Source organism: Caenorhabditis elegans, chromosome V (genome assembly GCF_000002985.6).
Source record: "Caenorhabditis elegans chromosome V".
NCBI lineage: Eukaryota > Metazoa > Nematoda > Chromadorea > Rhabditida > Rhabditidae > Caenorhabditis > Caenorhabditis elegans.
In genome coordinates this window covers 7,221,350-7,248,871 of record NC_003283.11, presented here as the reverse complement: position 1 = coordinate 7,248,871, position 27,522 = coordinate 7,221,350, and the positions used below count along the sequence as shown (strand labels likewise).

At 36.2% G+C, this 27,522-nt stretch overlaps 11 protein-coding genes and 1 non-coding gene across 15 annotated transcripts; 6 read left to right on the top strand and 6 right to left on the bottom strand.

Moving 5' to 3' along the window:
* The first annotated feature begins 1,821 nt into the window (after positions 1 to 1,821).
* Positions 1,822 to 5,959, top strand: C05C8.7 (mannose-6-phosphate isomerase). The gene is made up of 6 exons (NM_072442.7): positions 1,822 to 1,983; positions 3,094 to 3,282; positions 3,329 to 3,470; positions 3,826 to 4,007; positions 4,453 to 5,042; positions 5,275 to 5,959. Exons 1-6 carry the CDS (start codon positions 1,855 to 1,857, stop codon positions 5,444 to 5,446), a joined length of 1,404 nt encoding a protein of 467 aa, NP_504843.1. The 5' UTR covers positions 1,822 to 1,854; the 3' UTR covers positions 5,447 to 5,959.
* A 1,546-nt stretch (positions 5,960 to 7,505) lies between these two features.
* On the bottom strand, positions 7,506 to 9,101 carry C05C8.1 (ATP synthase subunit s, mitochondrial; the record flags this gene model as incomplete). Of its 2 annotated transcripts, none has more annotated exons than NM_072441.7 (3): positions 7,506 to 7,853; positions 7,905 to 8,137; positions 9,010 to 9,101. In NM_072441.7, 3 exons carry the CDS (start codon positions 9,099 to 9,101, stop codon positions 7,576 to 7,578), a joined length of 603 nt encoding a protein of 200 aa, NP_504842.1. In that variant the 3' UTR covers positions 7,506 to 7,575. The 2 variants fall into 2 exon arrangements, with proteins under 2 accessions (NP_504842.1, NP_001122840.1); NM_001129368.5 differs by having other exon boundaries at positions 7,506 to 7,850.
* Positions 9,102 to 9,212: 111 nt separating this feature from the next.
* hyls-1 lies at positions 9,213 to 11,491 on the bottom strand. 2 transcript variants are annotated; one of them, NM_072439.7, is made up of 5 exons: positions 11,218 to 11,491; positions 10,992 to 11,162; positions 10,787 to 10,941; positions 10,361 to 10,593; positions 9,213 to 9,481 (listed from the first exon to the last, which is right to left on the bottom strand). In NM_072439.7, the coding sequence occupies exons 1-5, from the start codon at positions 11,312 to 11,314 to the stop codon at positions 9,313 to 9,315; spliced, it is 825 nt and encodes a 274-aa protein (NP_504840.1). In that variant the 5' UTR covers positions 11,315 to 11,491; the 3' UTR covers positions 9,213 to 9,312. The 2 variants fall into 2 exon arrangements, with proteins under 2 accessions (NP_504840.1, NP_001367430.1); NM_001380690.2 differs by having other exon boundaries at positions 9,228 to 9,481; positions 10,361 to 10,941; positions 11,218 to 11,459.
* A 250-nt stretch (positions 11,492 to 11,741) lies between these two features.
* On the top strand, positions 11,742 to 13,950 carry hpo-9 (BTB/POZ domain-containing protein 9). Its single transcript, NM_072438.5, has 5 exons — positions 11,742 to 11,860; positions 11,910 to 12,695; positions 12,744 to 13,041; positions 13,260 to 13,372; positions 13,420 to 13,950. Exons 1-5 carry the CDS (start codon positions 11,746 to 11,748, stop codon positions 13,851 to 13,853), a joined length of 1,746 nt encoding a protein of 581 aa, NP_504839.1. The 5' UTR covers positions 11,742 to 11,745; the 3' UTR covers positions 13,854 to 13,950.
* A 95-nt stretch (positions 13,951 to 14,045) lies between these two features.
* C05C8.5 (Exonuclease domain-containing protein) lies at positions 14,046 to 16,199 on the top strand. The gene is made up of 7 exons (NM_072437.8): positions 14,046 to 14,146; positions 14,198 to 14,335; positions 14,381 to 14,511; positions 14,556 to 14,830; positions 14,888 to 15,188; positions 15,237 to 15,808; positions 15,856 to 16,199. The coding sequence occupies exons 1-7, from the start codon at positions 14,059 to 14,061 to the stop codon at positions 16,133 to 16,135; spliced, it is 1,785 nt and encodes a 594-aa protein (NP_504838.1). The 5' UTR covers positions 14,046 to 14,058; the 3' UTR covers positions 16,136 to 16,199.
* krr-1 (KRR1 small subunit processome component) lies at positions 16,126 to 17,682 on the bottom strand (the record flags this gene model as incomplete). The annotated part of the gene is made up of 4 exons (NM_072436.9): positions 16,126 to 16,440; positions 16,499 to 16,810; positions 16,861 to 17,327; positions 17,527 to 17,682. The coding sequence occupies 4 exons, from the start codon at positions 17,680 to 17,682 to the stop codon at positions 16,263 to 16,265; spliced, it is 1,113 nt and encodes a 370-aa protein (NP_504837.1). The 3' UTR covers positions 16,126 to 16,262.
* A 341-nt stretch (positions 17,683 to 18,023) lies between these two features.
* Positions 18,024 to 22,496, top strand: gei-6 (GEX Interacting protein). The gene is made up of 8 exons (NM_072435.7): positions 18,024 to 18,101; positions 18,149 to 18,307; positions 18,352 to 18,466; positions 18,513 to 18,896; positions 18,943 to 19,980; positions 20,028 to 20,615; positions 20,669 to 21,332; positions 22,038 to 22,496. The coding sequence occupies exons 1-8, from the start codon at positions 18,027 to 18,029 to the stop codon at positions 22,333 to 22,335; spliced, it is 3,321 nt and encodes a 1,106-aa protein (NP_504836.1). The 5' UTR covers positions 18,024 to 18,026; the 3' UTR covers positions 22,336 to 22,496.
* Positions 22,497 to 22,551: 55 nt separating this feature from the next.
* fkb-3 (peptidylprolyl isomerase) lies at positions 22,552 to 23,649 on the bottom strand. The gene is made up of 2 exons (NM_001392544.1): positions 23,147 to 23,649; positions 22,552 to 23,071 (listed from the first exon to the last, which is right to left on the bottom strand). The coding sequence occupies exons 1-2, from the start codon at positions 23,501 to 23,503 to the stop codon at positions 22,643 to 22,645; spliced, it is 786 nt and encodes a 261-aa protein (NP_001379619.1). The 5' UTR covers positions 23,504 to 23,649; the 3' UTR covers positions 22,552 to 22,642.
* On the top strand, positions 23,539 to 23,740 carry C05C8.10. The gene has a single exon (NR_069020.1). It is a non-coding gene; the product is annotated as an Unclassified non-coding RNA C05C8.10 (non-coding RNA).
* On the bottom strand, positions 23,668 to 24,794 carry C13F10.1 (50S ribosomal protein L6; the record flags this gene model as incomplete). Of its 2 annotated transcripts, NM_001307784.2 has the most annotated exons (3): positions 23,668 to 23,942; positions 23,991 to 24,134; positions 24,504 to 24,794. In NM_001307784.2, the coding sequence occupies 3 exons, from the start codon at positions 24,792 to 24,794 to the stop codon at positions 23,931 to 23,933; spliced, it is 447 nt and encodes a 148-aa protein (NP_001294713.1). The 2 variants fall into 2 exon arrangements, with proteins under 2 accessions (NP_001294713.1, NP_001294714.1); NM_001307785.3 differs by lacking the exons at positions 23,668 to 23,942; positions 23,991 to 24,134 and having other exon boundaries at positions 24,471 to 24,794.
* An 825-nt stretch (positions 24,795 to 25,619) lies between these two features.
* C13F10.7 (CCHC-type domain-containing protein) lies at positions 25,620 to 26,818 on the top strand (the record flags this gene model as incomplete). The annotated part of the gene is made up of 3 exons (NM_072431.8): positions 25,620 to 25,734; positions 25,934 to 26,005; positions 26,055 to 26,818. 3 exons carry the CDS (start codon positions 25,620 to 25,622, stop codon positions 26,534 to 26,536), a joined length of 669 nt encoding a protein of 222 aa, NP_504832.1. The 3' UTR covers positions 26,537 to 26,818.
* kxd-1 (KxDL domain-containing protein) lies at positions 26,716 to 27,403 on the bottom strand. The gene is made up of 4 exons (NM_072430.4): positions 27,301 to 27,403; positions 27,160 to 27,242; positions 26,908 to 27,110; positions 26,716 to 26,858 (listed from the first exon to the last, which is right to left on the bottom strand). The coding sequence occupies exons 1-4, from the start codon at positions 27,391 to 27,393 to the stop codon at positions 26,815 to 26,817; spliced, it is 423 nt and encodes a 140-aa protein (NP_504831.1). The 5' UTR covers positions 27,394 to 27,403; the 3' UTR covers positions 26,716 to 26,814.
* Between the last annotated feature and the right edge of the window lie 119 nt (positions 27,404 to 27,522).

Genomic DNA, 27,522 nt, shown 5'->3' with positions numbered 1-27,522 from the left:
TACAGGTTAATATTGACTGCAGCAGAATTTAAGTTTGTTGATCGTGACGAAGTCGTTGTAATTTGTTGGTTACCATCCTTTTTCTATCCTTTTCGCTTCTTTTTTGTTTGTGTTTCACTCTTCGTCCAATGTGTCCATGTCATGAGTGACGAATTGACGTCACTTCAAAATTTAAGAAATTCGAATTGGTATTTCTAAGGTCTAGTTTTCAGCGCTACATTTTCTGAAATTTGCATTTTTTTTTTCCTGATCCAACACTTTTCAATTTTCTACCCAAGCTCGAAACGACAACATACGAGTTTTAATGAAAACTGGCTAGATCAAAATCGGACTGAGCTTCTGCTCGGCATAAACCATAGCCAAAGTCTTGCTTAAGATTTTCCCAAGCTTCTGAACCCAAAAAATCTTTTGGGGAAAGTTGAACACGAATTTGGCGCCAAACACCTGAAAAAAACACAATAGGTTTTTTAAAGACTTTCTACCTAGAAAAATTAGAGTATGTATCCGATGGCATGCCTATCTTGATATTTTGTCAAAAAAACCCCCTGTTTCCTTGCCTAGATTGTTTGCGATTCTAAATTTTTAGAACAAATAACCAGGCTGGTAACTTCTTAGTAGGTCAACGTGCACTTAATACTTATACAACACCTAGATCCCTTTCGTTTCCTTAGCGGTTGGGATCAGCCGACCGAGAAGGATAAGTGTGTCTGTTGGGATGGGTGGAGCTTCGGGAATATGAAATGCCCGTTTTCTTGATGACCTTGCCGGGACCGACGCGGACGAAGAGAAGAGACGGGAGACGACGTCCGTTTTGATAAAAATCAGAGGGGGTCTGTGTATAGATAGCGAGAACCAATACAGTACTTCGTCATCAGTGAAGAGACGGGAGGCGCTCGATGCATCAATTTGTCTCTCCTTCTCGACTCTTAGCGTCCACTCCGCAAAAGTCGCTACCTTCTCTTTTTCACAAAAATGTATCGTCGACGGCAACAACGATGCTGGTCCCCACTTTTTTTCACTTCTTTTTGTTGTCTTCATGCACTATTACACACTTTTTCGGACTGCAGAGAGTGAGAGAAAGGGGGCGAACGAACTGGTTTACCCCCGATCGACCCGATATGAATTGGACGCCCCTTTTCCAACCAGATATTGTTTGAAAAGACAAAAGACTCTCGAGAAGGTGACGATGATTAGGAAAAGTAATCGAGACAAGACTTTAAGAGAACATCATTAACAAGATTTGAGAGAATCGAGCCAAAGATAGGTGAAACATCAGTAACCCCATTTTCTTACCGCACCCATTTTTGCATTCGCCGAGATGATACAAATGCACTTTTCTTATTTCTCATGTGATACCTTTTTCATCATATCTTTGTTGCGAATCAAAACCGTTTTCATTCTAGGTTTTTGAAGGCCAATAGGCATGTCCAGCCTGAAAGTGTTCATTTTCTCCACCCACTTCGATCCACCCCTTGATCATCTTTTTTCATACTTTTCTTAAATTTCTTCTACCCTTCTTTTTCTTTCTCACTCTCTATATCTCTCTTCTCATTCAGAAATTCCAACAATTCTTTAAATTCACAGCTTCATCGTCACCCCCCTTCATCATCGATTTCTGTGTATCGTTCGTTGCAAGTGCTACCTATCATCTATCTCCGCTTCGCTGACCCACTTCGCCCCGTCCGTTTTCACCCCAACATCCTCTCCTTTGCAGTACTAGTGGCACAGCGTGTCATCCTCCTTTTATCGCCTAGTTTTGATCTACTCGATACTTTCATTAGTCTTCGTGCGCCGTCCACAACTCTTCCAACCGAATTCCAGGATCTTGGGTTCTGCGCCACGTTGACAACACAAATGGAACAACTCAAATGCCACGTCAAACAGTATGCGTGGGGAAAATATGGTGAGGAGAGCGAGGTGGCGAGACTATTTGCAGACGGTCATGAAAGTTTCCAAATTGATCAGAAGACACCATATGCTGAGGTAAGTATTTTTAATTAAAAAAAACACTTTTTCCTATATATCTTGCACCCTCATTGTTCTATGGCTAATTCCTGGTCACGTCATTAATTTCCAGCAACATTCATTACATTGGCCTGATCTAGATATCTTGCCAAAGTGGCAGCTAGAAAATCTCCGAAAATTCTGAATAAAAACGGAATAAGAAAAAAGTATTTTGTGTCAGATGGAAAACTGGAATAGGAGATTGATTCAAACATAAACGAACAATAAATAGTTCGTATAGTTTTCAATCTTAAAAAAGTAATTTGAATAGAATTCAAGAATAAAACAATATCGAATCGGAATCGTTTTCCTGAACAGAGTTCAAAATACACTTTGACAATAAGCATTATTTATTCATTACTATAACAATTCGTAAAAACTAGGAAATCGTATGTAAGTGCCAGATTAAAAAATAGCTCACATCTTCATACATTTTGGTAAGTTTCCACTCCACCGCCTTGTAGGTCCCGTGGGAGAAAGGCTGCGATTTTTGTGTTATTTCACCCATCTTATCAAATAATTGAATATCAAATATCATGCGAAACTATGTTCTTGGGGTTTGAGTCCCCGATGTAAATTTAATTTTATTCTGACTTCACTCAATCCTATTTCCTGGTATTCCCTTTGCCTCACTCCGTGTTTCCTTATATTCATTCATTAATCCATATTTCTTAATACTTTACTAAACCCAATATTGGCTAGAAAATTGAAATTTATATGAAATGTTACCTGGGAATATGACACAGGTAAACTATATGCTCACATAGGAACAATTTAAAATAAATACCTAGGGAGGGTTCATGGTAAATATGTATATACATACCTCTGAAAAGCTTTACATTCTTTTTTGAATACAGTTATTTTATTGGAGCCGATAATCATTGGTCTGAACCATTTAAAAAAGTGCAAACTTTTTTAATCTCTGTTGATCTCTGCTGCAGGAAAAAGTGACAAAACCGAATCTTCTGTAGATAAAGAAGTGTTTGGAAAACCTGATTGGTGATGGTTTTTTGAACCGATGTTGTTCTTGAACACAGTGATCAGACAGAGAAACCATGATTCGTAGCCTAGTAATTTAACGTTTTGTAGCTATGGATGGGAACCCACCCCGATGGACCAGCTCAGCTCAAGAAATGCTCCACCAAACTGTCGACGTACTTGGCAAAGAACCCATCTCCATTGACAAACAACAATTCGGCAAAGAACATTCATTTGCCATTTATCATGAAGGTGATGTCGATCAGAACCACCTTGTCACTACAAGTTCATCCAACCAAAGTATGTAATGAATTATAGCAGTTGGTTACCACGAGAGTTTTTATAGGAACAAGCTCGCCGATTGCATGAGAAAGACCCTATTCACTATCCTGATAGGAATCACAAACCAGAGCTGGCCTACGCACTTACCCGTTTCGAACTTCTTTGCGGATTCCGGCCAGCTAGAGAGATTTTGCAGAACCTTCAGAGTAAGTTGAACACACTAAGGTTTTAGTTTCAACGTCTTGTTAAAGTTTAAAAAAAAGTATAAACTTGGATCAAAAGTTGGCAGTGTTTGGGCAAAAATTTGTTCCAAGCCGCGCTGGCAAACGCTAGTCCAATTTTTTCTAATGTTTTTCTCAATCTTTTCCTGAGTTGTTTGGAATTTGGGTAAAATATTATATCAGCTCGGCCAACATTTGTGATAGACCCGAAAAAAGCCTTGTTCAGCCTTTACAATGCCTTTTCAACATCTGAACAAGATTTGCGTTTTCAAACATAACAATTAAGTAAGAAGAAGAACCCGAGAAACTCAATTATCTAGTCACATATTGGTTATTCCAGCCTTCCCATCATTCCGGTTACTTTTCGGAGGAGACACGTATGCTAAACCACTCGAAGATTGCATTCAACAAATGAAGGATCTGAACTCAGTTGACCAGAAATCTACAGAATTTAAAGACTCGAGAAAATATTTGGAGGACTGCTTTAGATTTATGATGGTTCCAGAAAGAAATGATGTTCATGTGGGTGTTTTTTTAATGATTTAATATTTTAAATTCAAACAATTTTTATGTTTGAATCGAAAATCGCAATTAACGTTTTTCGAGCATCCTATTTAAATTTCAATGATTCTTAATTACTAAACCCCATTTTTGAAAACCACGATTTCTGTTTTGTTTTTTTTAAAATCTATTTTATTCGGTATTTTCAATGTTTTCGCGTGAGGGAAAAACGATACATAAGGATTTTTAAATGATTACAAACTAGATAACTAATTAAGTTATCAGTGCTACACCAACCAAACTGGCAAGCAAATTGTGAAGCAATTTTTTTTTATAATGTTTGCGTATTAATAAATTTAAATACTGCTTGATTTTGATATAAACTTTCAAAACACTTTGGCAACCTGTTTGCAAATCCTTTCAAAGTTTTGTATTTCATTTTCTAACTTAAACTTTAAATTTCCAGGACCTGATTGCAAAGCTTCTTTCCGAACTTGACAATGGGCTTCGTGGTGCAGTTGAAGAAGTAACAGTAGGAGTGATTCGAAAAATGTCGGTTGATTTTCCAAATGATATTGGAATCTTCTCCCCACTTTTCCTCAATCACATGATTCTCGAACCAGGACAATGTTGTTATTATGCTGCTGAAGAACTTCATGCCTATCTCAGTGGTGAATGTGTTGAATGCGTGGGATGTTCAAACAATACGATTCGGGCCGCCATGACTCCAAAATACATTGACAGAGATGCTCTTTGCAGTGTTCTTAACTACAAGATGACAGAGCAAAAAGATTATTTGGTGCCAGAGAACAAGTTGACTGAATGTGTTGATATGTATGCACCAGATTGTAAAGATTTCCAACTTCATAGAATACGAGTAGGAACACATCAGACTGTTGAAGAAATGATGATTCCAACTCTTGATTGCGCATCCATCTTTGTAGTTGTCAGCGGAAAAGGTACACTAGAAGAGGCGACAATTGACAATCAGCTGATTGGACAGTATGAAGTTAAAAGAGGAGATATCTTCTATATTCCACCAAAGCATAATATCAGGTAAGTACGACTATATCTAAACTTTTATAAATTATTTGATATTAAATGTGGTCTCCTTCCTAGAAGTATTCATTATTAGCCATATTCTTTTGTCTTGAAATGTATTTTCTCTCATTCTTAAAAGTTTTTGCCAGTATCCAATTCGTTTTATTCTAAAGATTAAGAAAGGAACGACACGAAACTAATTAGAAACTTCCTGTTCAACAACTACTTTCAAATGTTTTATTTTTAGATTCTCAAGCTGCTCGGAACCATTAGAAGGATACAGGACGTTTAGTTACGAAATGGGACCAGATCATGACACACGGCTCGTCACTCCAGTTCAAAATGCGGTGCCTACGATTACTGAGAAAATGTTCAAATTAGATGCAGATATGGAAGAAGCGATCACCGCTGTTGTTTAATCTCTTTGTTTTGCATTTAATTTCAAATATTTTTCACTGTTTGAGCACTGATAATATTCTAAAGATATCATCCGTGTGCCGAATTACGGGGTAATACCAACACTTTTTTCAATGGAAAGTACAGTATCTTTTTGTAGTTTTTTTCATTATTTTTCTGTATGTCACTCTGTTCTCATTTCTAAAATGCTTCCTTTGTTTAAAAGGCGTTTTTTCTTCAATTTCTTCATTCCAATTGGCTTTTACCATTCATTCCTATGCTCCTCCACCAATCGCTCCGATCTACAATGCCATGAGAGTTCGTGGCTGCCGCTTTTTGCGCCTCGATCTACCCGAATCTTCTAGTTTTCGACACTTTTACCTTACCTTTTTTCCCCAATTTTCCCATTCGTTTCACCCCAGTCTCTCTTTCTCTTTATGATTTTTTTTGCAATTATTTTCTTCATGCTATCAGTTGTGCAAATTTATCTAGTTGTTTTTATTTTGAACATTGCCCAGAATAAATTTCACAATCAAAAAAAATTTTTTTTTGCTCTTCGTTCTACATTTAAATTTTTATATGATGTCGAAAAAAATGCAAACATGTATTTTTACATTTTTTTGACTTATTCAAATTTGTCAAAAATTTAAAATTAATGTTTTTAGATAGTTGGACTCTTTTAGATAAGATAGTTGGACTCTTTTTAAGGAAAATGTATTTTATAACGTGTAGAACTGTAGTCAATCATAAACTGGGAGCTGAAAAAATGAGAAATTAGACAACACCAGCTATATAAAGAAATGCTAGCAAAATTGCAAAAGTTTAGCAAATTGCGACCACCAAGACGAGAGCCGCAGTTAGGATAATAATTCTATAATGTTGGTGTCGCCACAGCGAAATTTGCGATTTGCAAAATTCATCTAAAAATTGGAGACAATGAGTTTTTTAACGACAAAACACCTGTGTTAGCAGGAAGTTGCTCTCAAATGCTCCAATTCTGAAAGTCACCAAAAAAGTGACGTTTTGTATCGACAACACGTAATTTGATTTGGTTGAGGAACAGTCGACTATATTGTGTAAAGGATCTCTCCAATAGATTTCGATTTCAAAATTCTGCAAGATATATGTTTATTCGTTTGGGTATGTGTGCATGCATATCGTCACAATATCAAAAAACTGTTTAAGAATTGTTTGGGAGTAAAAAGATAAATACAACCAACAACTATTATAATTTGACGTATTATGGGAACACAAACTTCTGGGAATGCGCATTGGGCAACATATTTGCCGCGCAAAATATCTTGTAGCGAACACTACAGTAACTCTATAAATTACTACTGTAGCGCTTGTATCGATTTACGGGCTCGATTTCGGAAGTGAGTTAAAATAATTTATTTATTGATAGAATATTAAAATTAAGCAAAAAATGAGAAAATGATACGAAGAAACAAATGGAAAATGGAATATCACTGTCACTTTTCGAAATTAAATTCATTTCGAAGATCGAAATCCCGTAAATCGACACAAGAGCTACAGTAGTCATTTAAAGAATTAAGTACTGTAGTTTCGAGATACTTTGCGCGTTGAATGAGTTTCGCAATACGCGTTCTCAAAATTTTATTTTCCGTAATGTGTGTTGTTTTTTTATTTTCCTTTGTTTCTTCTACTAAATTTGTATTTATTTACTTTTTATAGAAAAAGAACGGTTTTTGCTTATTTATTTTTCATTCAAAACCCCGTGTTTTATCCCATTTTTGACTGACTAAACTGATTTTTTTTCTGCAGTTTTCCAGTCTCCAATTTCGCTTTTTTTTTCAGAAAGCTTTTAAAGTTCCCTATACGCCAAAATATATAAAAAATCTGTTCAACAAGATTTCCGTAAATATTTCGTAGCGAAAACCACAGAATCGGCACACAGCGCTACAGTAGCCATTTAAAGACTTACTGTATTTAGTTTCCGCTACGAGATATTTTGCGCGTCAAATATGTTGCCCAATACGCATTCTCAGAATTTTGTGTTTCCGTAAAACTTCAACTAGTACACTTTTTTAATTGCCATTTGTGTGATGGAAAACAATTTCAACCGGTCTATCAGTTTTTATTCTGTCTACCAAAAACTATTATACATACATACAAAATCACTGTTTTTCAATTAGACTTCAAATTGAATATCAGTCTTCGGAAGTGCTCCACGAAGCTTCTCCTGAACTTTCTCCTTCCCGTGAACACTCTTTAAATTGCGAAGTACAAGCTTATCAAGAGCCGAGAATTTGGTTAGATGCTCCAATCCGAATTCGGTGATACGACGGCATTCTTCAATGTGAAGAGTTTTCAGGTGACCTCCTACATGATTTCCCATGTATTCAAGACCAAAATCATGAAGATTCTTACATTTGATGAAGTAGACACTTTTGATTCCTGTCAAGCCTTCTGAAATAAATATTTATTCGTTTTCTTTGCAACAAATTATAAATAATTTACCAAAATGACGACAACCAAATCCAGTAACACTTGCATTGACAGCTCTGATTGTTTCCAGAGTGACATTATCCTGTGAAAGTCTCGGATCCAATTGTGCAGTTCTTTTCACCAAACAATTATAATCCTCAAACGTCTCAGCGATCTGATTGAACTTGATACTTCCACCACATCTCACAATCCATTCAGCTGCAGCACGATCTGCACCCACCTCCTTCACTCTTTGAACATCATAGCTGCAAGAGATCTGTGTTAATCTGGTCTTAATAAGTGCATTCAGCCACGGTTCTTCGGTTTTGTACTTTTGCAAATTTTTGCAGAAAACGAGAAAAGAATGCGATAAACCGAAAGCGATTAGTTCAGTTTTTAAACCAAAAAATCAAATCACACTATTCTGAACATTACGGTCATTTTCCAATTTTATTAGCAATTTATCTATATTCGGGGACTTATTTTTGAACAATTATATTCTGTTTGCAGAAAAGTGACTCTAGGTGCTACATCTTTTATTATAAATCCTGGCGGCCTAAAACTTTAATTTATATTATAGATCAAACCCAAAAATGCCTGATGGCACCTGTATCGGCTAGACCCGCTCAGAAAAATAGCATGTCCCTTTAAACTGAAGTGCCAAATTTTCGCGAAATTAGTCAAGTACTGCTGTAACCGGATACTGAACTTGGAAAAAGGGTTTAAAACGCAAAAAAAACAATTTTGAAATTTTTAGTTTTTGACCCGAAACAGTTGTGCCTGGTCTTGACACGAAAATTAGTTGGCAATTTTTACAGTTTTTGTATATTTTTATTCTCAGTGAAAATCTGAAAAGCGAACATTTTTGATTTTTTGGTTCTTCCGTAAAATGAAATTTCGAAAAAATGTTTCAAAAATTAACAAAAAAAAGCGTTTTGAAATTAAATTTGTTATTGTATTGTATTGTAAAATGTTAATGAGAGAAAAAATAATTATTTTCTAAAATGGCAAAAATTGTAGGCGCTTTTTTTGAAACCGTATTTTTGAGTCTGTAAATTCGCGACTATTCTAAAATTTCAACGTGATCCATTTTTGGCATTTTTCGTTTTTATTTTAATAATATTAGAAAAAAACCAACTTGTTGAATCCCTCCAGAACCCAACGGAGTCCGGGAATATTGTGTTGTCCCAGGGCTTGGGTAAACTTTTCTTGTATTTTACGTATGCTCATCTGAATTTCATATAATTTTTTGTTGAATAAATTATTATCAATTCAAGAAAAAAATACATTGTCCCATAAAAAATCAGGGAATCGACTTCAAATAAAAAAATCAACACATTATAAAACAGAGATCATATTCATTTTACACAGAAGATTATTGCCAAAAGAATTTTGAGATTTCAAAACGATTTTCATAAATATATAACACTTTTTAAAGAAATTAATCTATATATGGGCGAGGTGACCAGTCCTTATCGTGATTAGCCTTCCAATCTTCATTATTTTCATTCAATCGTGGAACATCATGACGTAACATGAATTCTCGAACTTTCCAACGAAGTGATAAACGACGCATTTCACCTGGAGCCGGATGACGATCCCATTCAGATCTGCAAGAAAACAAAAATGTTATAAAAATAAATGTTGAAGACTTTTTTCAGTATAATTTTGCAAAAAAAAAATTTTAAGTGCAAAATCACTTCGAAAATTGGTCGCGTTACCGTTTTAAAAAAATATTGCAAAAAATATTGTTTTTTTTAGAAATTTATATACTTTCTTAATATTTTTTTGTTTTTCAAAAATTCATATTTTTTATTCCGTGATTATTTTCACTCGAGAATCGCTCGCCCACTATGGGGGAGTCTACGCAAGGACAACGCAAGGACAAGGACAACATTCTAATGGAATGGAAACAATTGCCCGACTGCACCAATTCTAGTTCAAGCGAACAATGATAACTTTTGTATTCTGTATTCCTTCACGTCTCCCAGCGAGCGTAATAAATTATTATTATTATTATTATTATTTTTTGAAAATATTTTGATTTTTTCAAAAATGTATATAATTTTTTAAAGATTTGAATTTTCCACAAATTTATCCATTTTTTAAAACATATTTTTGTTTTTTTTCCAAATTTTAATTTTTTTTTACTTTTTTTAGATTTTTTAAAAATTGGCATATTTTTGAAAATGTAAAAAAAAACTTTTTAATCTTTTTTTTTTTGGAAATACGATTTTATCAAAATATTTGATTTTTATTCTATTTCATTCAGTCTATATTGTTGGAAATATTTTAATTATTTCGAAAACTTTTTTTTTCCAATATTTTCTTTCTTTTCAAAAATTGGCATTTTTGATACTTTGATTTTTTCAATAATGCCAATACTTTTTAAAGTATTTTAATTTTTTCTAAATCAAAATTATAAATAAAACGTTCTTCCATCGCTACTACACAGTCACGACACTCTCAAACTGAATAAAATGAATTACTTGTAGAAATGATATCTTGTGACCGGATCATATTTTTTTGGTGCTCTTCCTGGTTCAAGTGACAACACATTCCGAGTCCAAACTTCTTTTTCCGGTCGTGAAGATTTTTGAAGCTCTGATTGTTCAGTTTCAGTGCTTAACCCCACGGAAACTGATTCAGCGATATTTTCCTCATCATCCACACTTGATCGTTCTTGTATGTCGCTGCCATCCAGTGATATTGATTTAAGAGTCTGAAAAAATATTTAAAACTTATTTTTTATAAAATAAAATGCACAAACATCTGAATCTTGACGTTCGGTTGGCTCACAGGATTCAATTTTATTATTTTTAGACTTTTTGAACATTTTCCAGCTTAATCTATGGAAAAAATCTTGAATGGAAGTCAGCATTTTTCAACAAAAAAAAAAACGAAAAAGTCAAAACCTCTGTGGCACCATTGCATGTTTCCATTGCACGATGTATGCTTCGCCACGCTCGATCGACCAGAAGGTTTCTCTCAGGATACTCGTTTGAGCTTTCATCGTCGAAATCGCTTTGTAACTCTACATTTTCGTAGATAAACCGTTTTCCTTGTCTTTCTGAAAAAAAATCACAGATTAATTGAAGAAAATCTTAAAACTTAACTCACTTCTAGAAACAATTGGGGACTGAATATTCAGATTTTCGGTTGGAAAATTTCGTTCTTGTCGTATGAATTGAGCGGCTGGATCAACTGATAATGAAGCAAATAGAGATTCATTCATAACGTCTTCATCGGCATCTGACAGACAAAGCTCTCGGTCGAGTAGATTATCAATTTCTGAAGAATACGATCTTTTATATTGGATTTAAATATTTTAGGAAAAAAAACTAACCATTCTTGAAAGTTGCAAATTGGTTTTTGTCATGTATATGGTGACCCATTTGATGAAGAATATCTTCGAGCTCGTTTTCAGTGGTAAAATTTGCCATTTTTCCTTGAAGCCAAATGCTCGATGAAGCGTGTTTTATGAACAAGGAGGAAATGACGTACACGTTAAACTACCCGTAACGTTTTGAAAATATTTTTGAGATTGTCACAATGATCTGATCAGTCACAAGATGGTGGGGTTTTTCTGTAACAACAAACAATATTGTTCGTGCAAAAAAAAAACAAATAAAAAACAAAAAAGCAAACGTGCTCTATTGAACGCCAGAAAGCGCGCCAGGTTCAAATCTTAAAAAAATAGCGCGCGCGGTGCCATTGCAAAACAGTGCGCCCAGATTGCCAAACATGACTCCGCCCATCATTCTCCTTGTTAAAAACTTTTCCGAATTTTCTAATTTTATCCCGAAAAATTAAATTTAAAATAACTTTTTTATTAAAATTCAATAATTAATGATAATGACGGGTTTTCAGGTACATGAGCGATAACCATGCTTTTGGGCGGCCGATTCAAGAAGATGGACGAGGAATTGTCGAAACTATGAGAACAGAATCCGCCGCCATTTCCAATAATTTTAATGCGGTGAATAGCGGTAAGTCTCTAAAAGCAGAAAAATTGACCAAAATTAGCTATTATTTCAGTTAACAAATCTGTTGTACAACATCTTGATGAGCTTTCACAAAGTTTCGATGAGATTTTCACTTCAACAGACCACTCCGATGTAACTCTTGTTCTCGACGATGGAACTGAATTTGCTGCCCATCGTTTGATCTTGGCTGTGAGAAGTAGCTTTTTTCGAGCTATGCTCTATACAGGTTTTCAAGAAAGCCATCAACAGCTTGTGACTCTTCAGGAAACGAATTCAGTAGCCTTCCGAGCTGTTCTTCGGTACATGTACACATCGAAAATCGATTTTGCCGGAGTGGAACTGGATATTTTGCTAGAATATCTCAGTCTGGCACATCGTTATGATTTAATTCAGCTTATGACAGCAATAAGCGAATATTTCAAGGAAATTTTGAAGAATGAGAACTTGTGTAGTATTTTCAATGCTGCATACTTCTTTCAATTCACTGATCTTATAGATTATTGCATGCAATATTCTGATAAACATGCAGATCAGCTTCTCGAAGATCCCAGCTTCAACCGATTATCAGGAGATAGTCTGAAGGAGCTTCTTGCGAGAGATTCATTTTTTGCATTAGAATTGAAGATCTTCAATGCGGTACGTTCATGGCATCAGAATAATCCAACAATGAAAGAAGCATCAAAAGTTTTGCTGGAATTGGTCAGACTTCCCCTTATAACACAAACCGAACTTCTTAATTGTGTAAGACCAACTGGGTTGGTGTCAGCTGATACTCTTCTGGATGCTATAGAAGTTCAAACACAAAGACCACACGAGATTCCATTCAGAGGATGCAAAAGTGAGTTGAATTTTATTTATTTTCTGTTTAATCTATTCCATTTTATAGGCCTCGACACGAATATAATTCCACACTATCCACACGCACAGCCATTGTCACGAGAGCTCAGCAGTCGCTACACTAATGACGAGAATATTAGTGTATTTCAAATTGATCTCGGAAAACCATTCATTATCAATACAATTATGATGGATTTTAACTGGAAAAATGAAGTTCAAGCATTTACATACCAAGTTCACGTTAGTATGGATAATCGAGTTGATGCTCATTGGAATCTAGTTGCTGATTACTCGGAATATGATTGTCGAGGAACACAAAGACTCTTCTTCACAGATTCTGTTGTGCGGTAAGTGATTGATTTTATTGTAAAATCCATTGCATTAATAGTAGAAATTCAAAAACATTTCGGCGGTTTTGGAACTAACGGGCGAAGTTTAATTGATCTATTTTTTATTCATTTTCCGAAACATTTAAAACTTTCGAAAAAAAACTACAGCGCCTATAGTAATTTTCTACAGAAAACCCGTGAAACTCGAAAATTATTCACCATAATTTGCATTTCAGGCATATTTTGATCCGAGTCAACAATTCAATGTCGTGTAAACTGGAAGGAAGTCGAATCGAAGCCATGTTCTCTACCGAAACAATGCCTGTCGAACCTGTGCACAAAGTCATAGGTATCACATTTTGCTGTGGAAATGTAATATAATTTCAATTTTCTCAGTTCCTCATCGAAACATCACAACGATAGAAAATCACGCACGGGTTGTTGAAGGAGTTTCTCGATGTCGGAATGCTCTTATCAACGGGGATTCCTCATCCTACGACTGGGATACTGGATACACGTGTCATCAAATTGGAAGTGGTCTCATCATGATTCAACTTGCTCAGCCCTACATTATATCTTCAATGCGAATTTTGTTATGGAATTGTGATGATCGATTCTACTCGTATTATGTTGCCGTATCGAAGAATCAAGACGAATGGGTTACGATTGTCGACCGCACCAATGAAGAATGTCATGGATGGCAAGAACTCATATTTGATCCTCTTCCAGTTGTGTATATTCGACTTGTTGGTACCCGGAATTCCATAAACGAAGTCTTTCACGTTGTACATCTCGAGGCTCCCTCAAACGTTCCAATTGCCATAAAATAAAACCGGGTTACAGAAATATATATAATGCATTATTTCACTTAAATGTCTGATGAAAAATAAGTTATTAAATTTATTGAATAAAAATGTTAATAATTTCTTTTGAAAAAAAACCACATACACGGACGCCACACACCGAAAATAAATTTATTTTTTTATTTTCTTTATTCTTGAAATTCTAACCGTTTTTTTCAGATTTTTGAGAGGGATGGCGAAGCGAGAACTGAGGAAAAGTCTCAAATCAGAGATAGAAAACCTATTCAAATCACCAGAACAAGCAGAACATGAATTTCAATGTAAGGGGAATAAATAAAAAAATAAATTCCAGGAAAAGAAATTAATTTCAGGTGCAACAAAAAGACGTCGATTAACAAGCTCTGAAAAACCAACCAAGTCTCCTAGTACAAGTAGTGATGATCCATCCAAGCCAAAATTAGAGTTAAGGCTGTCCCGACTAGGTGATGGCCATCGATTAGACTGCGAAAGTAATAATCCACTTTAAAATCCACAATTTTCGCATAGTTTTCCAGCTCTGGCTCAGTTTATTCACTTCAGCATATTTGGATCATCACTCCAAAAGCCCAGATGGGTCAGTCTATCCCATCATAGAAATGTCCTTCAGAACCTAGTGGTTCGTGTCAATGTGGATGACGATTTTTTCGTAAGGGATTGCATTGAAAACCTAAATCGCTGAAATCATTACAGACGACAACGAATCTAAGCTTTCTTAGTGAATTCTTTGAAAAGCAATGGATAGAGTTGGATTCAGATGTCAGTGATCGTGGATTGTTCTGGAACAGCATTATGCAAGTCCGGCTTACTATTCAGGAACAGATTCGGAGAAAGTCTGTCATAATGCAAAAAACTTATGATAGAGACGGAAAACACGATAAATCGCATTTTGTGCTCACAACTGAACAATTGGCTCAACGACGCTACCCATTTCCTGGTGAAGAAGGTGTTGTACCCACTAAACAAGGGTAAATTAGCGATATTACTTGTTTTCAGTGCAGATTAAGTTTTATTTAAAATTTCAGATATAAAAAAATATCAGCTTCATCTCCAATGTTTTCTGTTGACTGTGAGATGTGTGAAACAGACGTTGCGAATCGAGAACTTACACGAATATCGATAGTGGATGAATTCGAGAATACGATTCTAGATACTCTTGTGAAACCAGAAGGTCGAATCACAGATTATGTGACGCGATGGTCTGGAATTACACCGGATATGATGGAAGGAGTAACGACGACTCTTGGAGATGTTCAAAAAGCTATTCAGAGCTTGTTACCGCCGGATGCAATTCTTGTTGGACACTCATTAGAGCACGATCTACAGGTATTCGAATTTTCAGTTTATTTCCTATTTTATTGAAACCAATTACAGGCAATGAAAATGACACATCCATTTTGTCTCGACGTTGGTCATGTTCTCAACTATACGAATAGCAACACAGAATTCCGAAATAGTCTCAAAAATTTGACGGAACTCTTTCTCGGAGCACAAATTCAATCAGAATTCGGTCATTGCTCGTATGAAGATGCGTGGGCAGCGATGCGCCTCGCTCAGCTGAAACTCGAAAAAGGATTGATGTTCGGGAACGTGAGCTTCGGATGGAAATATTCTGAATACGCAAAAAACAATGGAGCAGTTGAGAAGAAAATTGTCACGGCTGCTGAAATCACATCAAAACCGTGTACTGATTGCTCTCAGCCAACAGTTGTTGCTTGCACAGTTGCCAATTGCAGATGCAGATTTGTATCGACTCCTTCGAAATGTGTGCATTGTGTGAAGATCGGGATAAGTGCCCAAGGAGATTTTCATTGGCAGGATACACTTGATGTGGATCATGAAAAGAAAGCATCTCCAATCGGGAATTATTTGAAAAAGGATAAAATGAAATCTGTGATGTGTGCTTTCGATACTGCTATTCTCGACTGTCCTCCCATATCAAAAAAGTAAGATATTTAAAAATAATAAAGTTTAAGTACCTAATTTATTTCAGGGTCCGCTCAAAACTTCATTCCTCTTTTCCCTCCTATAATGGATTCGTCAACAGTGTAGCTTCTGAAATGCTCAATGACAGTGTAATCCTCGTGGAGATTGACAAAGAAAAAATAGAACCATTGGAAGAAACTGATTCAGAGCAAGGAGAAGTTCCTGACAACGCGGAGGCACTGAATCGGATTCTTGAAAAACTGGTTGCCGCCACGGCTAAAAACTCACTGATTATGATGATCTTGTCTAATTCCACTAAAAACGTGCTCTATGTAAGAGTCAAATAATCTTTTTTTTTAATATTAAGTTTCTCATAAAATGAATAACAAATAAAATTTGGTTTAATTTAAACTTCAATTTCCAACAAAACAACAACATTGATAACAAAGAAACGAAACAGTGAAATCATAAAATTTACTTGGCGGCTTTACTGAGCTTTGCCTTCTTTTTCAGCTTTTCCAAATCGATCGGCGCGTCGTTCGGTCGCTTCTTGTTCTGTTTTTCTCGCGGAGCTTCCTCTTTTGCTTGATACACTTTCAACTTTTGCTTCTGTTTTTCCACAGTCTTCACCGCCGATGCTTCCAATTTCGCTCTGAAAATTTCATAAATTTATTAAATTCCGTTACGATTTTTGAATTAAGAATACTTACCTCTTTTTGTTCATCTTTCTTTCGTTCTCGCGAATAAAATATTCTCCGCTTTCAATCTGCTTGTCAATCTTGCTCATAACTGGAGCCGGTGGGAACGGAGTGAACTCCTTCTTGGGCTTCATCTTGTAAGCCTTCTTCTTCTTTGCTTCCTTTGTTGTAGTTGCAGATTGAACCTTCTTTCGGTAGTTTGGAAGATAAGCATCCCAGTTTGCATCTTTCAATTCATCATTTTTAGATAATTCCCTTTTGATCATCATAGTTTTAATATTGTAGATTGGGTGAATATTTTTCATACAATCAGTGACGATTTGACTGAAATTTTTTATGATTTCAAAGAGAGTCAGAATATATTTTCAACTCACTTGATTTGTTTCAGTCCAGCAAGCGGTCCAACAGCACAAACAGTTCCTCCTTGAACACAAACATAGCACTGTGTCAGCAATTCGAGAGCTTTCAAGGTAGCACCATCGTTTCCAATTAGCCGAGCTCTACGCTTCACAAATCGTTCTTTATTGCGAACCATTGAAGAGATTTTGATAATCTCGCAATAGATTTCATCTTCGAGAACACGAATCGCTTGTTCATAAGGCACACTACGGGATAGAAGCTTGATGACCTCGCGAGCCTTCATGATTATATAAGGATCCCAAGTTTTACGAGTAGTTCGGACACACATTGTTCCCTCGAGGAGATCCAAATCTGCTTTCAGGAAATGCTCTCCTAGAGCTTTTTCGATGAGTGGCCAACTTTCTTTAATATACTTTTCGCGATATTTGGGGAATAATGAAGAAAATGATGACTCTTGGAGTAGACCATTCGGATTGTCTTCCTGAAAAATGTATTCATTTTCTTCAGGTTCATACTACAAGAGAAAAATTACATGGAACCAACTTTTTTCATTGCTTAACATTTAATTTTTCAGAAAATATTTAGTGTTTTGGAGATTTTAAAATTAGTTTTAAGTAAATTTAGCAGGTAACTTCAAAAATCGAAATATATTTATTTAGAATACAATATCAAAAACATACCTTGCTGAAAGTGTTAATATCCCACCACTCTGCATCTTTCTGTGGTCCGAACATTTTTGCAGTCTCTTTCCGCGTCTTCTTCTCTTCCTCCGGTTCACCAGCCCATTCGGGCTCGTATTCTCCACGAGGTTTAGCTTTTTTGTCAACGTTGCTCATCTTAAATTATTTTTAATTAATATTTAATGTTTTATACAAAATAAAATAAAGTTATATACAAAAAAAATCAGAAGAAATTGATTAAAAATGAAGAAAAAGGGAACAAAAACTGAGAGAGGAATTCGTGCGGCAGCATTGCATAAAAAGTGCGCGGGGGTTGCGACTCCTGCTTCACGCTCCGCCCACTGGTTTGTCGATTAATTTTTCTGTGCGGAATTTACACTGCTTCTGCTGGCTTTTCTTATGTTTTAACTGTTTTTGTGTTTTATATAATTCTGAAAGTTAAATCTTGTTTCAATTTGCGTCTATTTTACCTGTTTTTTTAAACAAATAAGTGGCAGGTAATGAACGGCGCAACAACTGAAGCAGAGGACCATAGCGTATACTTGCCTTCTGCGCATCCGACTGATCAGATTGACGTAATTTTTTATTTTGTTGCGTTCAATTTCATTATAATCTTGTTCAGCCAATCGAGGGAACATCATCGGAGAATAATGATTCGCCAATTGATGAAAGCTCGAATGATTCGACTACTTCTTCGTTGTCAGTACTAAAGCCCACTGATCCTGTAAAATGCGATACGTGTTCAGTATTGGCTACGCTATCGTTTTTCAAGCAGCGCCAGGTTGGTTGTACAGGATAAGCTAAAACAAATTGGAAAAATTTCAGCCAGCGAGTGGCGGCAAAACAGAGGATATCTTCAAAAGCTATTGCAGTAATTGCAAAACTTTTTTTGGAATGTCCTCCAAGAAAGTCAGAGGAGTATTTTCGTTTGTGAATGAAGGTAGAGACACGATACTTTTATAGAAAATTTAAAATTACAATTTCAGATGGAAGAATATTGTCCAATAGTGAAAGACTTGAATTCCTTCGTTCTCAGAAAAGAGCCAGATCCGCTTCACGCTCAAATAGTGTATGTCAAGTACCTGAAAAAGGTTCGGGAGTTTCCAATTCTGACACGTCGACTAATGGGAATTCGGATGAGAAGGACGAAGAAATTGCTAAAGAAGATGATGAAGGCATCGATGAGGATGATGGTGATGAGGAAACACCTGAACAAAAAACCACCATCCCAAAAAAGAAACCCAAAAATGCGTTTGGTGGAAAATCAAAGAAAAACAATTGGGGAACTCGGAAGAAGAGCAAAGCCAAAGTCTCTCAAGTTCAGTCCACGAGTTCCGAGAAAATCAGTAAAAAGGACCAAGAAAATGCTCGTAAGTACGAGTTTTCGAATATTGTTGCCAAATATTTTATTTTCAGGTCCGAGAGAAACTAAATTAAGAAATACGCCAACTGTCACACCAATCGACAAAAAGAGAGGTCGACCCATAAAAATCTCACCAAGAGCTGCGACGATTTCGAGTGTATCAACAAAGCCAACACATACTTCTGAATTTTTCAAAAGTTCTCCTATAACGTCACATGTGTCCAAAACTGCGGAAACTTGCTGCCAAACCGATACGGATCTCTTATTGAAATCAACATATCTCAAGGAATGCTTCAATACAACTGTCAGAGATGCCCTTGGAGAGCCGGTTGCTGCTCGGTTAAATGATATGCCAATGGTTTTGAAGAAAAAGTTTCTACTTATGATTAGAACGATTAGCGAGCAGGAGAAGCGAATTTTAAAATATGAAGAGAACGAGGAGAAAAGTCTGTTGGCAGTGAAAACGTTGAAAGACTTCGGAAGGTCTACTCGACTCGAATTTTCCGACAGTTTCCGAAATATTCGTGCTGATTTGGTTGAGAGAAAAGAAGAATTCAAAGCTCATGAAGCCGAGGTTGTAGCAGTAATAAAAAGCCAGACAAGGACATATGAAGCTTATAAGCAACAGATGCAAAAAAACGCAGAAGATCAGAAATTGGAGTACAGCGCTCTGCTGGCAAAAGTTGAGTTCCTCCAACAAGAACTAACATATGAGAAGGATCGAGCTGAATTCTATCTGCGAGCAAGAGATGTATGCAAAAAAGAACAAAATAAAGCCATCGAACAGGCGGAAACTGCTGTGAAGAACTTGAATGATCGACTTTTTCTGGCGGATAACGAGACGTGTACTCGCTGCAAAACTGTCGAGAAGATACGCAAAAAAATGACGATGGAAGTGGCTGAAATGACTGAAAAATGTGCACGGGCAAATCAGGAAAGGAATGATGCGGTGGAGAGAGCCGCGTTATTCGAGTCTGCTGCACAGAAATTGGGTAAAGATTGTGATTCGATAAAATACGAACGTGATTCTTGGAAAGCATATGCGGAACGCTACAAGAAAGATGTCATAAAATTGACTCATACTTTGAAAGGTTATTATTTTTCTAATTATTTAAATTTCAAAATATTTAATTTTCAGAAAAGGATAAAGAGCTGCTGGACAAAATCGCTGAAATCGCTGCAACGCCTAAAAGTATAACAACACCGAGAAGCGTGGCGTGTACACCGAATGATCCTGAAAGGGTTTCTCCTCCGGAAGATGGGGAGATAGTTGACACTCCACCTCATTCATCTCCTCAAGCTACACTAAATCCTGCACCGAAAGCTGTCGCCAAGCCGTTGATACAACAAATTGTTGAAAAGAAGGCGCCGCCACAAATCGCGTCCGGTTTTGAATCATGGATTCCGAAAGAAAAATTGAATGCTCCGGCGCCTTCCATTCCAAAATCGGTTTCTGCTTTTGGAGTTCCATTGAAACCGCCGAATGCTGAATCAGAGAGGCCGAAGGTTGCACCTTCTTCTCAACCGAATCCGTGGGAAAAACTGGCAAAATCCACTTCAGCAGCTGCTTCTAATTCTCTATTTGAAGCTCTTTCTAAAGTTCAAGCTGATAATTTTAGTGGCGGTGGAAGCACTCCGTCGTACTCGAAATCTTATTTGGAAGAGATGAACCGAGTAATGAGTACAAGAAAACGCGTCGTAGAGGAAGCCGCAGAGGTACAGAAAAGTAAGTTTTTTTCAGATTTATTAACTGGAAAATTATTTATTTATTTATTTCAGAGCCAAATCCTGCTCCGTCCGGTGTTACTGCGACTCCACCCAAAAAAGCAAAAACGTCAAATTCTGTTCCGCCAAACAAAATGGTGTCTGCCGCTTCTACACCTTCGTCATCGTCTACCCCAGGCCCCGCCAGTACAAGTGTCGGCAGGTTCACTAATTTGAAAAAGATTCCGAAACTTAGTGAAAAACCTCCACAAGCCGAATTTGCTCCAGCTCTCGGATTGTCTCAGAAAAGTGACGAGTCCGGTGAAATACCAGGATTGGGAATGGAAAAACTAGATGACAGTGTGAAGGAAAAAGAAAAAGAAGAGATGATGAAAAAGATAAAGCCAGCAGAATCAACGACTCCCACTGTCAAAGCATCGCCGGCTCAAAATCCGAATAAGCCAAATACTCCAGCTCAGAAGCAGAATAAGTTCAATGGCTCTCCAAATAAGAAACCAAATATGAGACCCGTCAATCGTACTGGTAATTCACAAGCTCCTCCCTGGCAAAGATCCCGACAACCATCACCACCTCCATCAAATCAGTCGCCATGGCGTCAACAACCTCAGCAACAATATGGAATACAATCGAATCAGAATCGAGGTTTCCAAATGGATTTGGGTATGGACAGGCCTTGGAGCGATTCTCCGTCTGGGCCAAGTGGTTCACGTTCAAATAAGTACGTTTTTTAATTACAAAAACCAATTTATTTCATAATTTGAAAAGTCTTTAAAATTCTAAAAATATTCTAAAGTTCAGAAATATCGCAGAAAAAAAAATAAAAAATCGAGCAATACTTTAAAAGATTCAACTTTTCTAAATTTTTAAAAATGATTTTATCAATTTTGTAAAAAATTTAAAGTGCTGAACCATTTTTTTGAATTCTCTTCGCAAATGAGTGACGTCATTTTCGCGTTTTCAGGCGATACTGATTTTTTATAATATGAAACTTTATTTGTCAGTTGTCAAACATTTTTCCGTAAAGAAAACGTGAAAATTCGAAATAAATTCGCTGAAACTTTAAAATTAGCCTGAAATTCGATAATTTATATTTGAAACACTTTTGTGCGGAAAAATGTCTAAAAATTGATAAATTATGTTTTTATAAAATTTATATTATAAAATTTAAAAAATGAAGAAAAACCAATCAGTATGGCCGAAAAACGCAAAAATGTCGAAAATTATGCCACTCATGTAATTCAGAAATAATTCATCCCTTCTTATTTTTTTCAAAATTGGAGAAATCATTAAAAATGTACAAATTTTTTAACAGTTATTTATATTCGATGCAGTGAGAATGTTCTCTGTCATTTAGGGCAAAATACCCATCAGATGAATTCCAAACCATAAGTTATTCAGTTTTAATATCCAATTTCAATTTTAGCAGCTTCTCCGACCTACCATGGCATCGAGCTCAAGATACTCCATTCGGAAAAGTTCCTATACAGGACAATTTTGCGATGAGTGGACCACGTCCGATGCCTCCGCGTCCTATGCCACCTCAACAATCTCCGTTCTTTAATAATGCTCCTGGAAACGGCTTCTATCCACCACAACCACGTGATTTTTCCCCGCCGCAACCTCCACAACAATCTCGAATGTTCCCACCGTCTCAGCCACCATTTGGATACGCTGGGCCTCCGAATCAAGGACGAGGAAACCCACGTTCATTTTACGGCTAAAATGCTCTTTCAGGACTCACCTTGTTCAATTCCTCTAATCGATCGCAAAGATCTCATCTAGTACTATTTTATAAGTAGTGTGTTTTAATTTTATAAATACCTGATGTATAGTTTTTGCTTTTTATACAATTCCTTTTTTCGTAATGAACTGTTTTAAAATTACTTATTCTTTTTAGATATTTTATATTCATTTCTTGTGTTCAGTGGATCACAATTGTGTACTTTTTCTTTTATTCATTTTAATACAAATTTATTGTTCTATTAAAAATAAGTTAGAAATTCATGAAAGTTGGGATTTTCAGTTAATCTAGAGTTCCTCTTTTCCTGGTCTGACAAGTTTCTCAAGTGAGAGATCGAAGTGAAGGTACGAGTTTCCTGGAATTGCTGGAGGTCTTCCATTTTCTCCATAAGCGAGCTCTGGTGGAATAACAACTTTTCTCTTCTCTCCCTGACACATTCCTTCCATGGCAATGTCCATTCCCTTGATAACTTGTCCGGAGCCCATTTTGAAGATAAATGGACGATTGCGGCTCCAGCTCGAATCGATGAAAGATCCATCCTCGAGATTTAGTGTGTACTGTTGATGAAGTGTATCTCCGGCTTGAGCCTTTTCGGTGCATCCCTCTACCTCGTGAGTAATGTGAATGTGAACTCCTTCATCAGTGATCCACTTGGCTCCGGGTTTTGGACGGAAGATTGATTTCAGCTCGACGAAGTAGTATAGAGTTTCTCCTTTCTAGAATAGTACAAATTACCATTTTATTTGTTTTGCAATTTAAAAATAGATTTTAAAAAATATAAATCAACTTACTCCTTCTACTTCATCTCCATCTTCGTCGAATCCTTGCTCTGGTGGAATGATCACTTTTCGCTGTTCGCCGACACACATTCCCTCCATTGCAATTTCCATTCCATGAATCACCTCGCCTTTTCCAAGAGTGAAAGTGTACGGCTTTTGGCCAAAGTTGCTTCCAATCACCTTACCTTCCTTGTCGGAAAGCTTGTAAAATTGCTCCAATTGATCTCCAGACTCGGATTTGATTTTGCATTTTGAGTCTCCAATTTTCTTGATAATTTCAATCTTGACACCTTCATCAGTGGTCCATGAACGGTCATTTGCTGCCCAACAGATGGCAAATAATGCTGAGGCAATAATTGATTTCAGCATTTTTGTGCTGGTTCGGTTTAGTCACTGAAATGGTTACTTAATTGTTGTAAATAGGCGGAATAAGTTACAAGAAAAGAAAAATCAAAACTTTTGAATTCAAAAGCACTACACGTGGAAGGAAAAGAAGGAAGCAACGACCGTCTTGCAAGTGTCTCCTTCCACTCATCTAGTTTATTCCGTTCTCGGTGGCTACCGCCACATCTCCTCTTCAGGTTTTGTTGCCGCGCAGTCCGAAGCCTGAGAGACGCAGATGAGAGACCTTCACCTTTTTATCTGCGCATTGGATCGGTTGTTTTATCAGAGAGATACTTGTTTTTTATTCACCACAAATCAATAAGTTATAGGTAACACAATTGGGAACGATTTAATGACGTGGCAAGATTATGGAAAGAGTGCGGTTTTTTTTTGGTTGGCATAAGTATTGAGATTATCGGGATCTCTGAAAATTAAAACTAGTTAGGTTTTTTGGGAAAATGAAATTTCTCACTTTGGAATTCAAATTGACTCGTTCTGTAAAACTTGTGTAGATGAGATTTCCAACTACCAAAAGTATCAATGATAACGATATGAAAATAACAAATCCGGCGGAGACACGGATCATAAGAGCAGCATAGTCGTATGGTTTCTCGATCTGAAAATCGGAAACTTTTTTTCCTAGTTGAACAATGCCTCTTTTTTGAGAAGGTAATTTTCAAATATTATATAACCAACAAAATTAACACTGTGGTTACGGTAGTATTTACAAAGTTACTGTAGACGTCGCAACGAGATATTCATTGTGCCAAATATGCTGCACAGTTCGTATAATTTCTGGCGGTTGCGTAATATATCGCAATTTTTAATCTCCTAAACTTCTCACTTGAAGGTACACGAATTCATTCATATAGGTCTCACCGCGAGGAAAATAGATCGTATTTTTTTATAATGAATATTAAAGATTTATTTATAACTCATAAATAAGAGAAAACTAGATTATTTCTTCAAATATAATAGGACTCACCTGCATTTTGGACAGATTTACTTTTGGAAAAAGATGGCGTGCTCTGTAACGACCCACTAATCGTGGAGAAAGTAAAGTGAATTTCGAAACGACGCGACGAGAGAACGTATCATGAGCGAGAAGCCGGGCAGTGTGCTTGAGAAGAGTTTGTCGAGAGCATCTTGTGCCCAGACCCAGCGCGGGAGAAAGAAAAGAGAAAGCGGTGGGAGAGGTTTTGTATTGATTTGCGGACATATAACAGATGGGGGTGGAGCTCTTGGAGTCATTTGTCAAGCTAACTTCGATCATCATTCGTCAAATTAATTTATTGGAACACAATATAATGAATGAAAGGAAAGAGTGAATTGGAAGCGTGTCGATTTACGGAGCTCGTGTACTCCCCGAGGAAAACAGTGAATTTTTGTTTTTCAAAAAAATATATAGTTCTTTGTGAAACGATTTTCGCGAATTCTTTTGTCAGTTAATTTTGAAATCGCTAATTTGTTCAATATTTTTATAGTATTCCAAATAAAATTCGCATTATTTACTGTTGTAAATCTACGAATTCTCGTTTTCTGTGGTTTTGAGTAGTAAATTAATAGATTATCCTCGAAAAAACTCGACGAAAATACACAAAATATGAGATATTATTGACGATTTAATAATCCAGAAATTTGAAAACTTGCAGGGTTATAAACCAGGAGTGCTTTTCGAACATTTTCGAGAAGTTTGCATAAATTTGCATCAGATAATACCTTTTTTCTAATTAAAAATATTTTATTCAAAATTTCAAACAACACCGTGCTAATGTGCTCTAGTGGAAAAAATCGTATTAATTTCGAAACTTTTCATATTTCTTTCTCACTTCTTCCATTGCTGCTTTTCACTTTTCTTGATAGTTCTCTTTTTTTTTGTTGAAAAAAATCTTATTTTTAAATCTTTTCAGCATGTTTTCCAATTCTTCTATGTTCTCTGATTAAAAAGCGCCGAAAAATCGATAATTTTTCTATAAAACCCATCTTCCCTTGAGAACAGTTCTTCCCCTCTAAAACGCGCATAAAACCAGCGTCTTTTACCACCTCTTCACGTTATTTTTTGCTTATTTTTAGTACTCCCTAATATTCACTACAATTACAGATGGCGAACGCTAACCTGACTCCGATGCCGTTTGTGCGAAAATTCGGATCTACCAGTACAACTGTAACTACCACAACTGACACAGATAGCCCATTATCAAAAGATGATGAGTCAGGTAAGTAATCTTAAATTTTCAAAAATTAAATTACTATGGATTTATTCGCAAAAAAAATGTTTCCGAACAAAAAACAATTTAGGGGACGAAAAAAGCGAAAAAAAACTTTTTTGAAAACGACTCCAAAAAAGAAACTTGGTTTTTTGGAAAAAAAGTATTTATAAATTTTTCAAAAAAAAAACTCAAAATCTACTTTCAGGTAAAAAACCTTCACTTGCTTCCCTAGCACAGTCAGCGTTCCCATCAAGATACGACCCGAACGCCTTTGTAGGTACGGTAGTTCATAGGAAATTAAAATCACATAATTTGTTTAATTTCAGATATATCAGGTGCCGCAATATCTGCCCCCGCAGTCACGGGAGCATGCAAAAGATGTGGATATCCGGGTCATCTATACTTCCAGTGTCGAAATCACATTGAAGTACGTCCAAATGTATCGACAAAAGCGTACGAGGTCAGTTCGACATCATCTGAATCAAGTGACGACGAGACTCCGCTCATTGCTTTGGAAAAGCAGCGGAAAAAGGAGAAAAAGCTGAAAAAGAAGGCGAAAAAAGAAAAGAAGAAGGCGAAGAAACTCGAGAAAAAGGAGAGAAAGAAGGAACGGAAAGAGAAGAGAAGGCGACGAGATGATTCTGATGATAGTAGTGATTCTGATGAGGAAGAGGATAGAAAAAGGAAGAAGAGCAAGGAAAGTAAAAAGGAAAAAAGAAAACGCCGTCATTCTTCCTCAGATGATAGATCAGCTTCTTCCGATTCTGATGATGACTGTCGTGACTCGAAACGTCACCGTAGATCATAATCGTGTAATATTGATATTTTAACTCTAAATTTTTATTCCGACAGTAACCACCTCCACATTAATATTTTCTCTATTCAAATTTCTATTGTTTCTCTTGTGTCAAAAAGTCCCCATAGTGAAGTTACTAATTAAATTAAAAACAAAAAATTTTATAACTTATTTCGACTTCACTTTAATCAAAAATTTGAGATCTTTATTGAATTTCTGTGACTTGTATTTGTTCCAAATGATCTGTTATTTTTTTTCTTCTTGTTTTTCAATTACGAATAAATTGTATTTCATTCGTCTTCCTCGCTTCGTTTTGGCGTTAGCTCGGCTGACACTGAAATTTGATGAACTTTTTAAAAGTATTCAAATTAAAATATCTGCACCTTCAGCATAAACTTCTGGATACTTTGACGACAAAACTGTTTTGAACATGCGAATTTTTTTGAAAATAAATTCCAAATCAGTTTTCATCTGCAGAATTGTCTCTTTGTGTCCCACAGAATCCCTTTTTGCTTTTTCAATTCTTCGATCGCCGAGTTGAGCGCAATTCATGAGCATTTCATTTGTCTTTTCGAAGCGTTTCAAGCTGAAAAAAAAAGAAAAATCAATAAATTCTAAATTCTCCAGTATATTACCTCTGTCTCTGAGTATCAATTATGCTTTGAATTGTGAATTCGTCGATTTGAGAAGTGAGCGAATCGATGAGATGTGGTGTTTCCTGCATATTATTAAATATTTTTATTCCTTTTTCCCATTATTATTATTAGAAAGCTTACGGGCATGTCAAATGAAGAGCCAGCGTTGCTTCTTGATGGGAAAAACGGGTTGCCAGGTAGTCGTTCTTGTTGTTGGTGATTTTTCTCAGCCATTTATAACTGAAACAAAAAATTATTAATAAATGTTTTATTCTAGACACAACAAGACATAAAACATGAATAACGGCTGAAGCAGGGATTGAGAAAAACAAGAAAAAAGCATGAGAAAATGGAAGAAAAGAG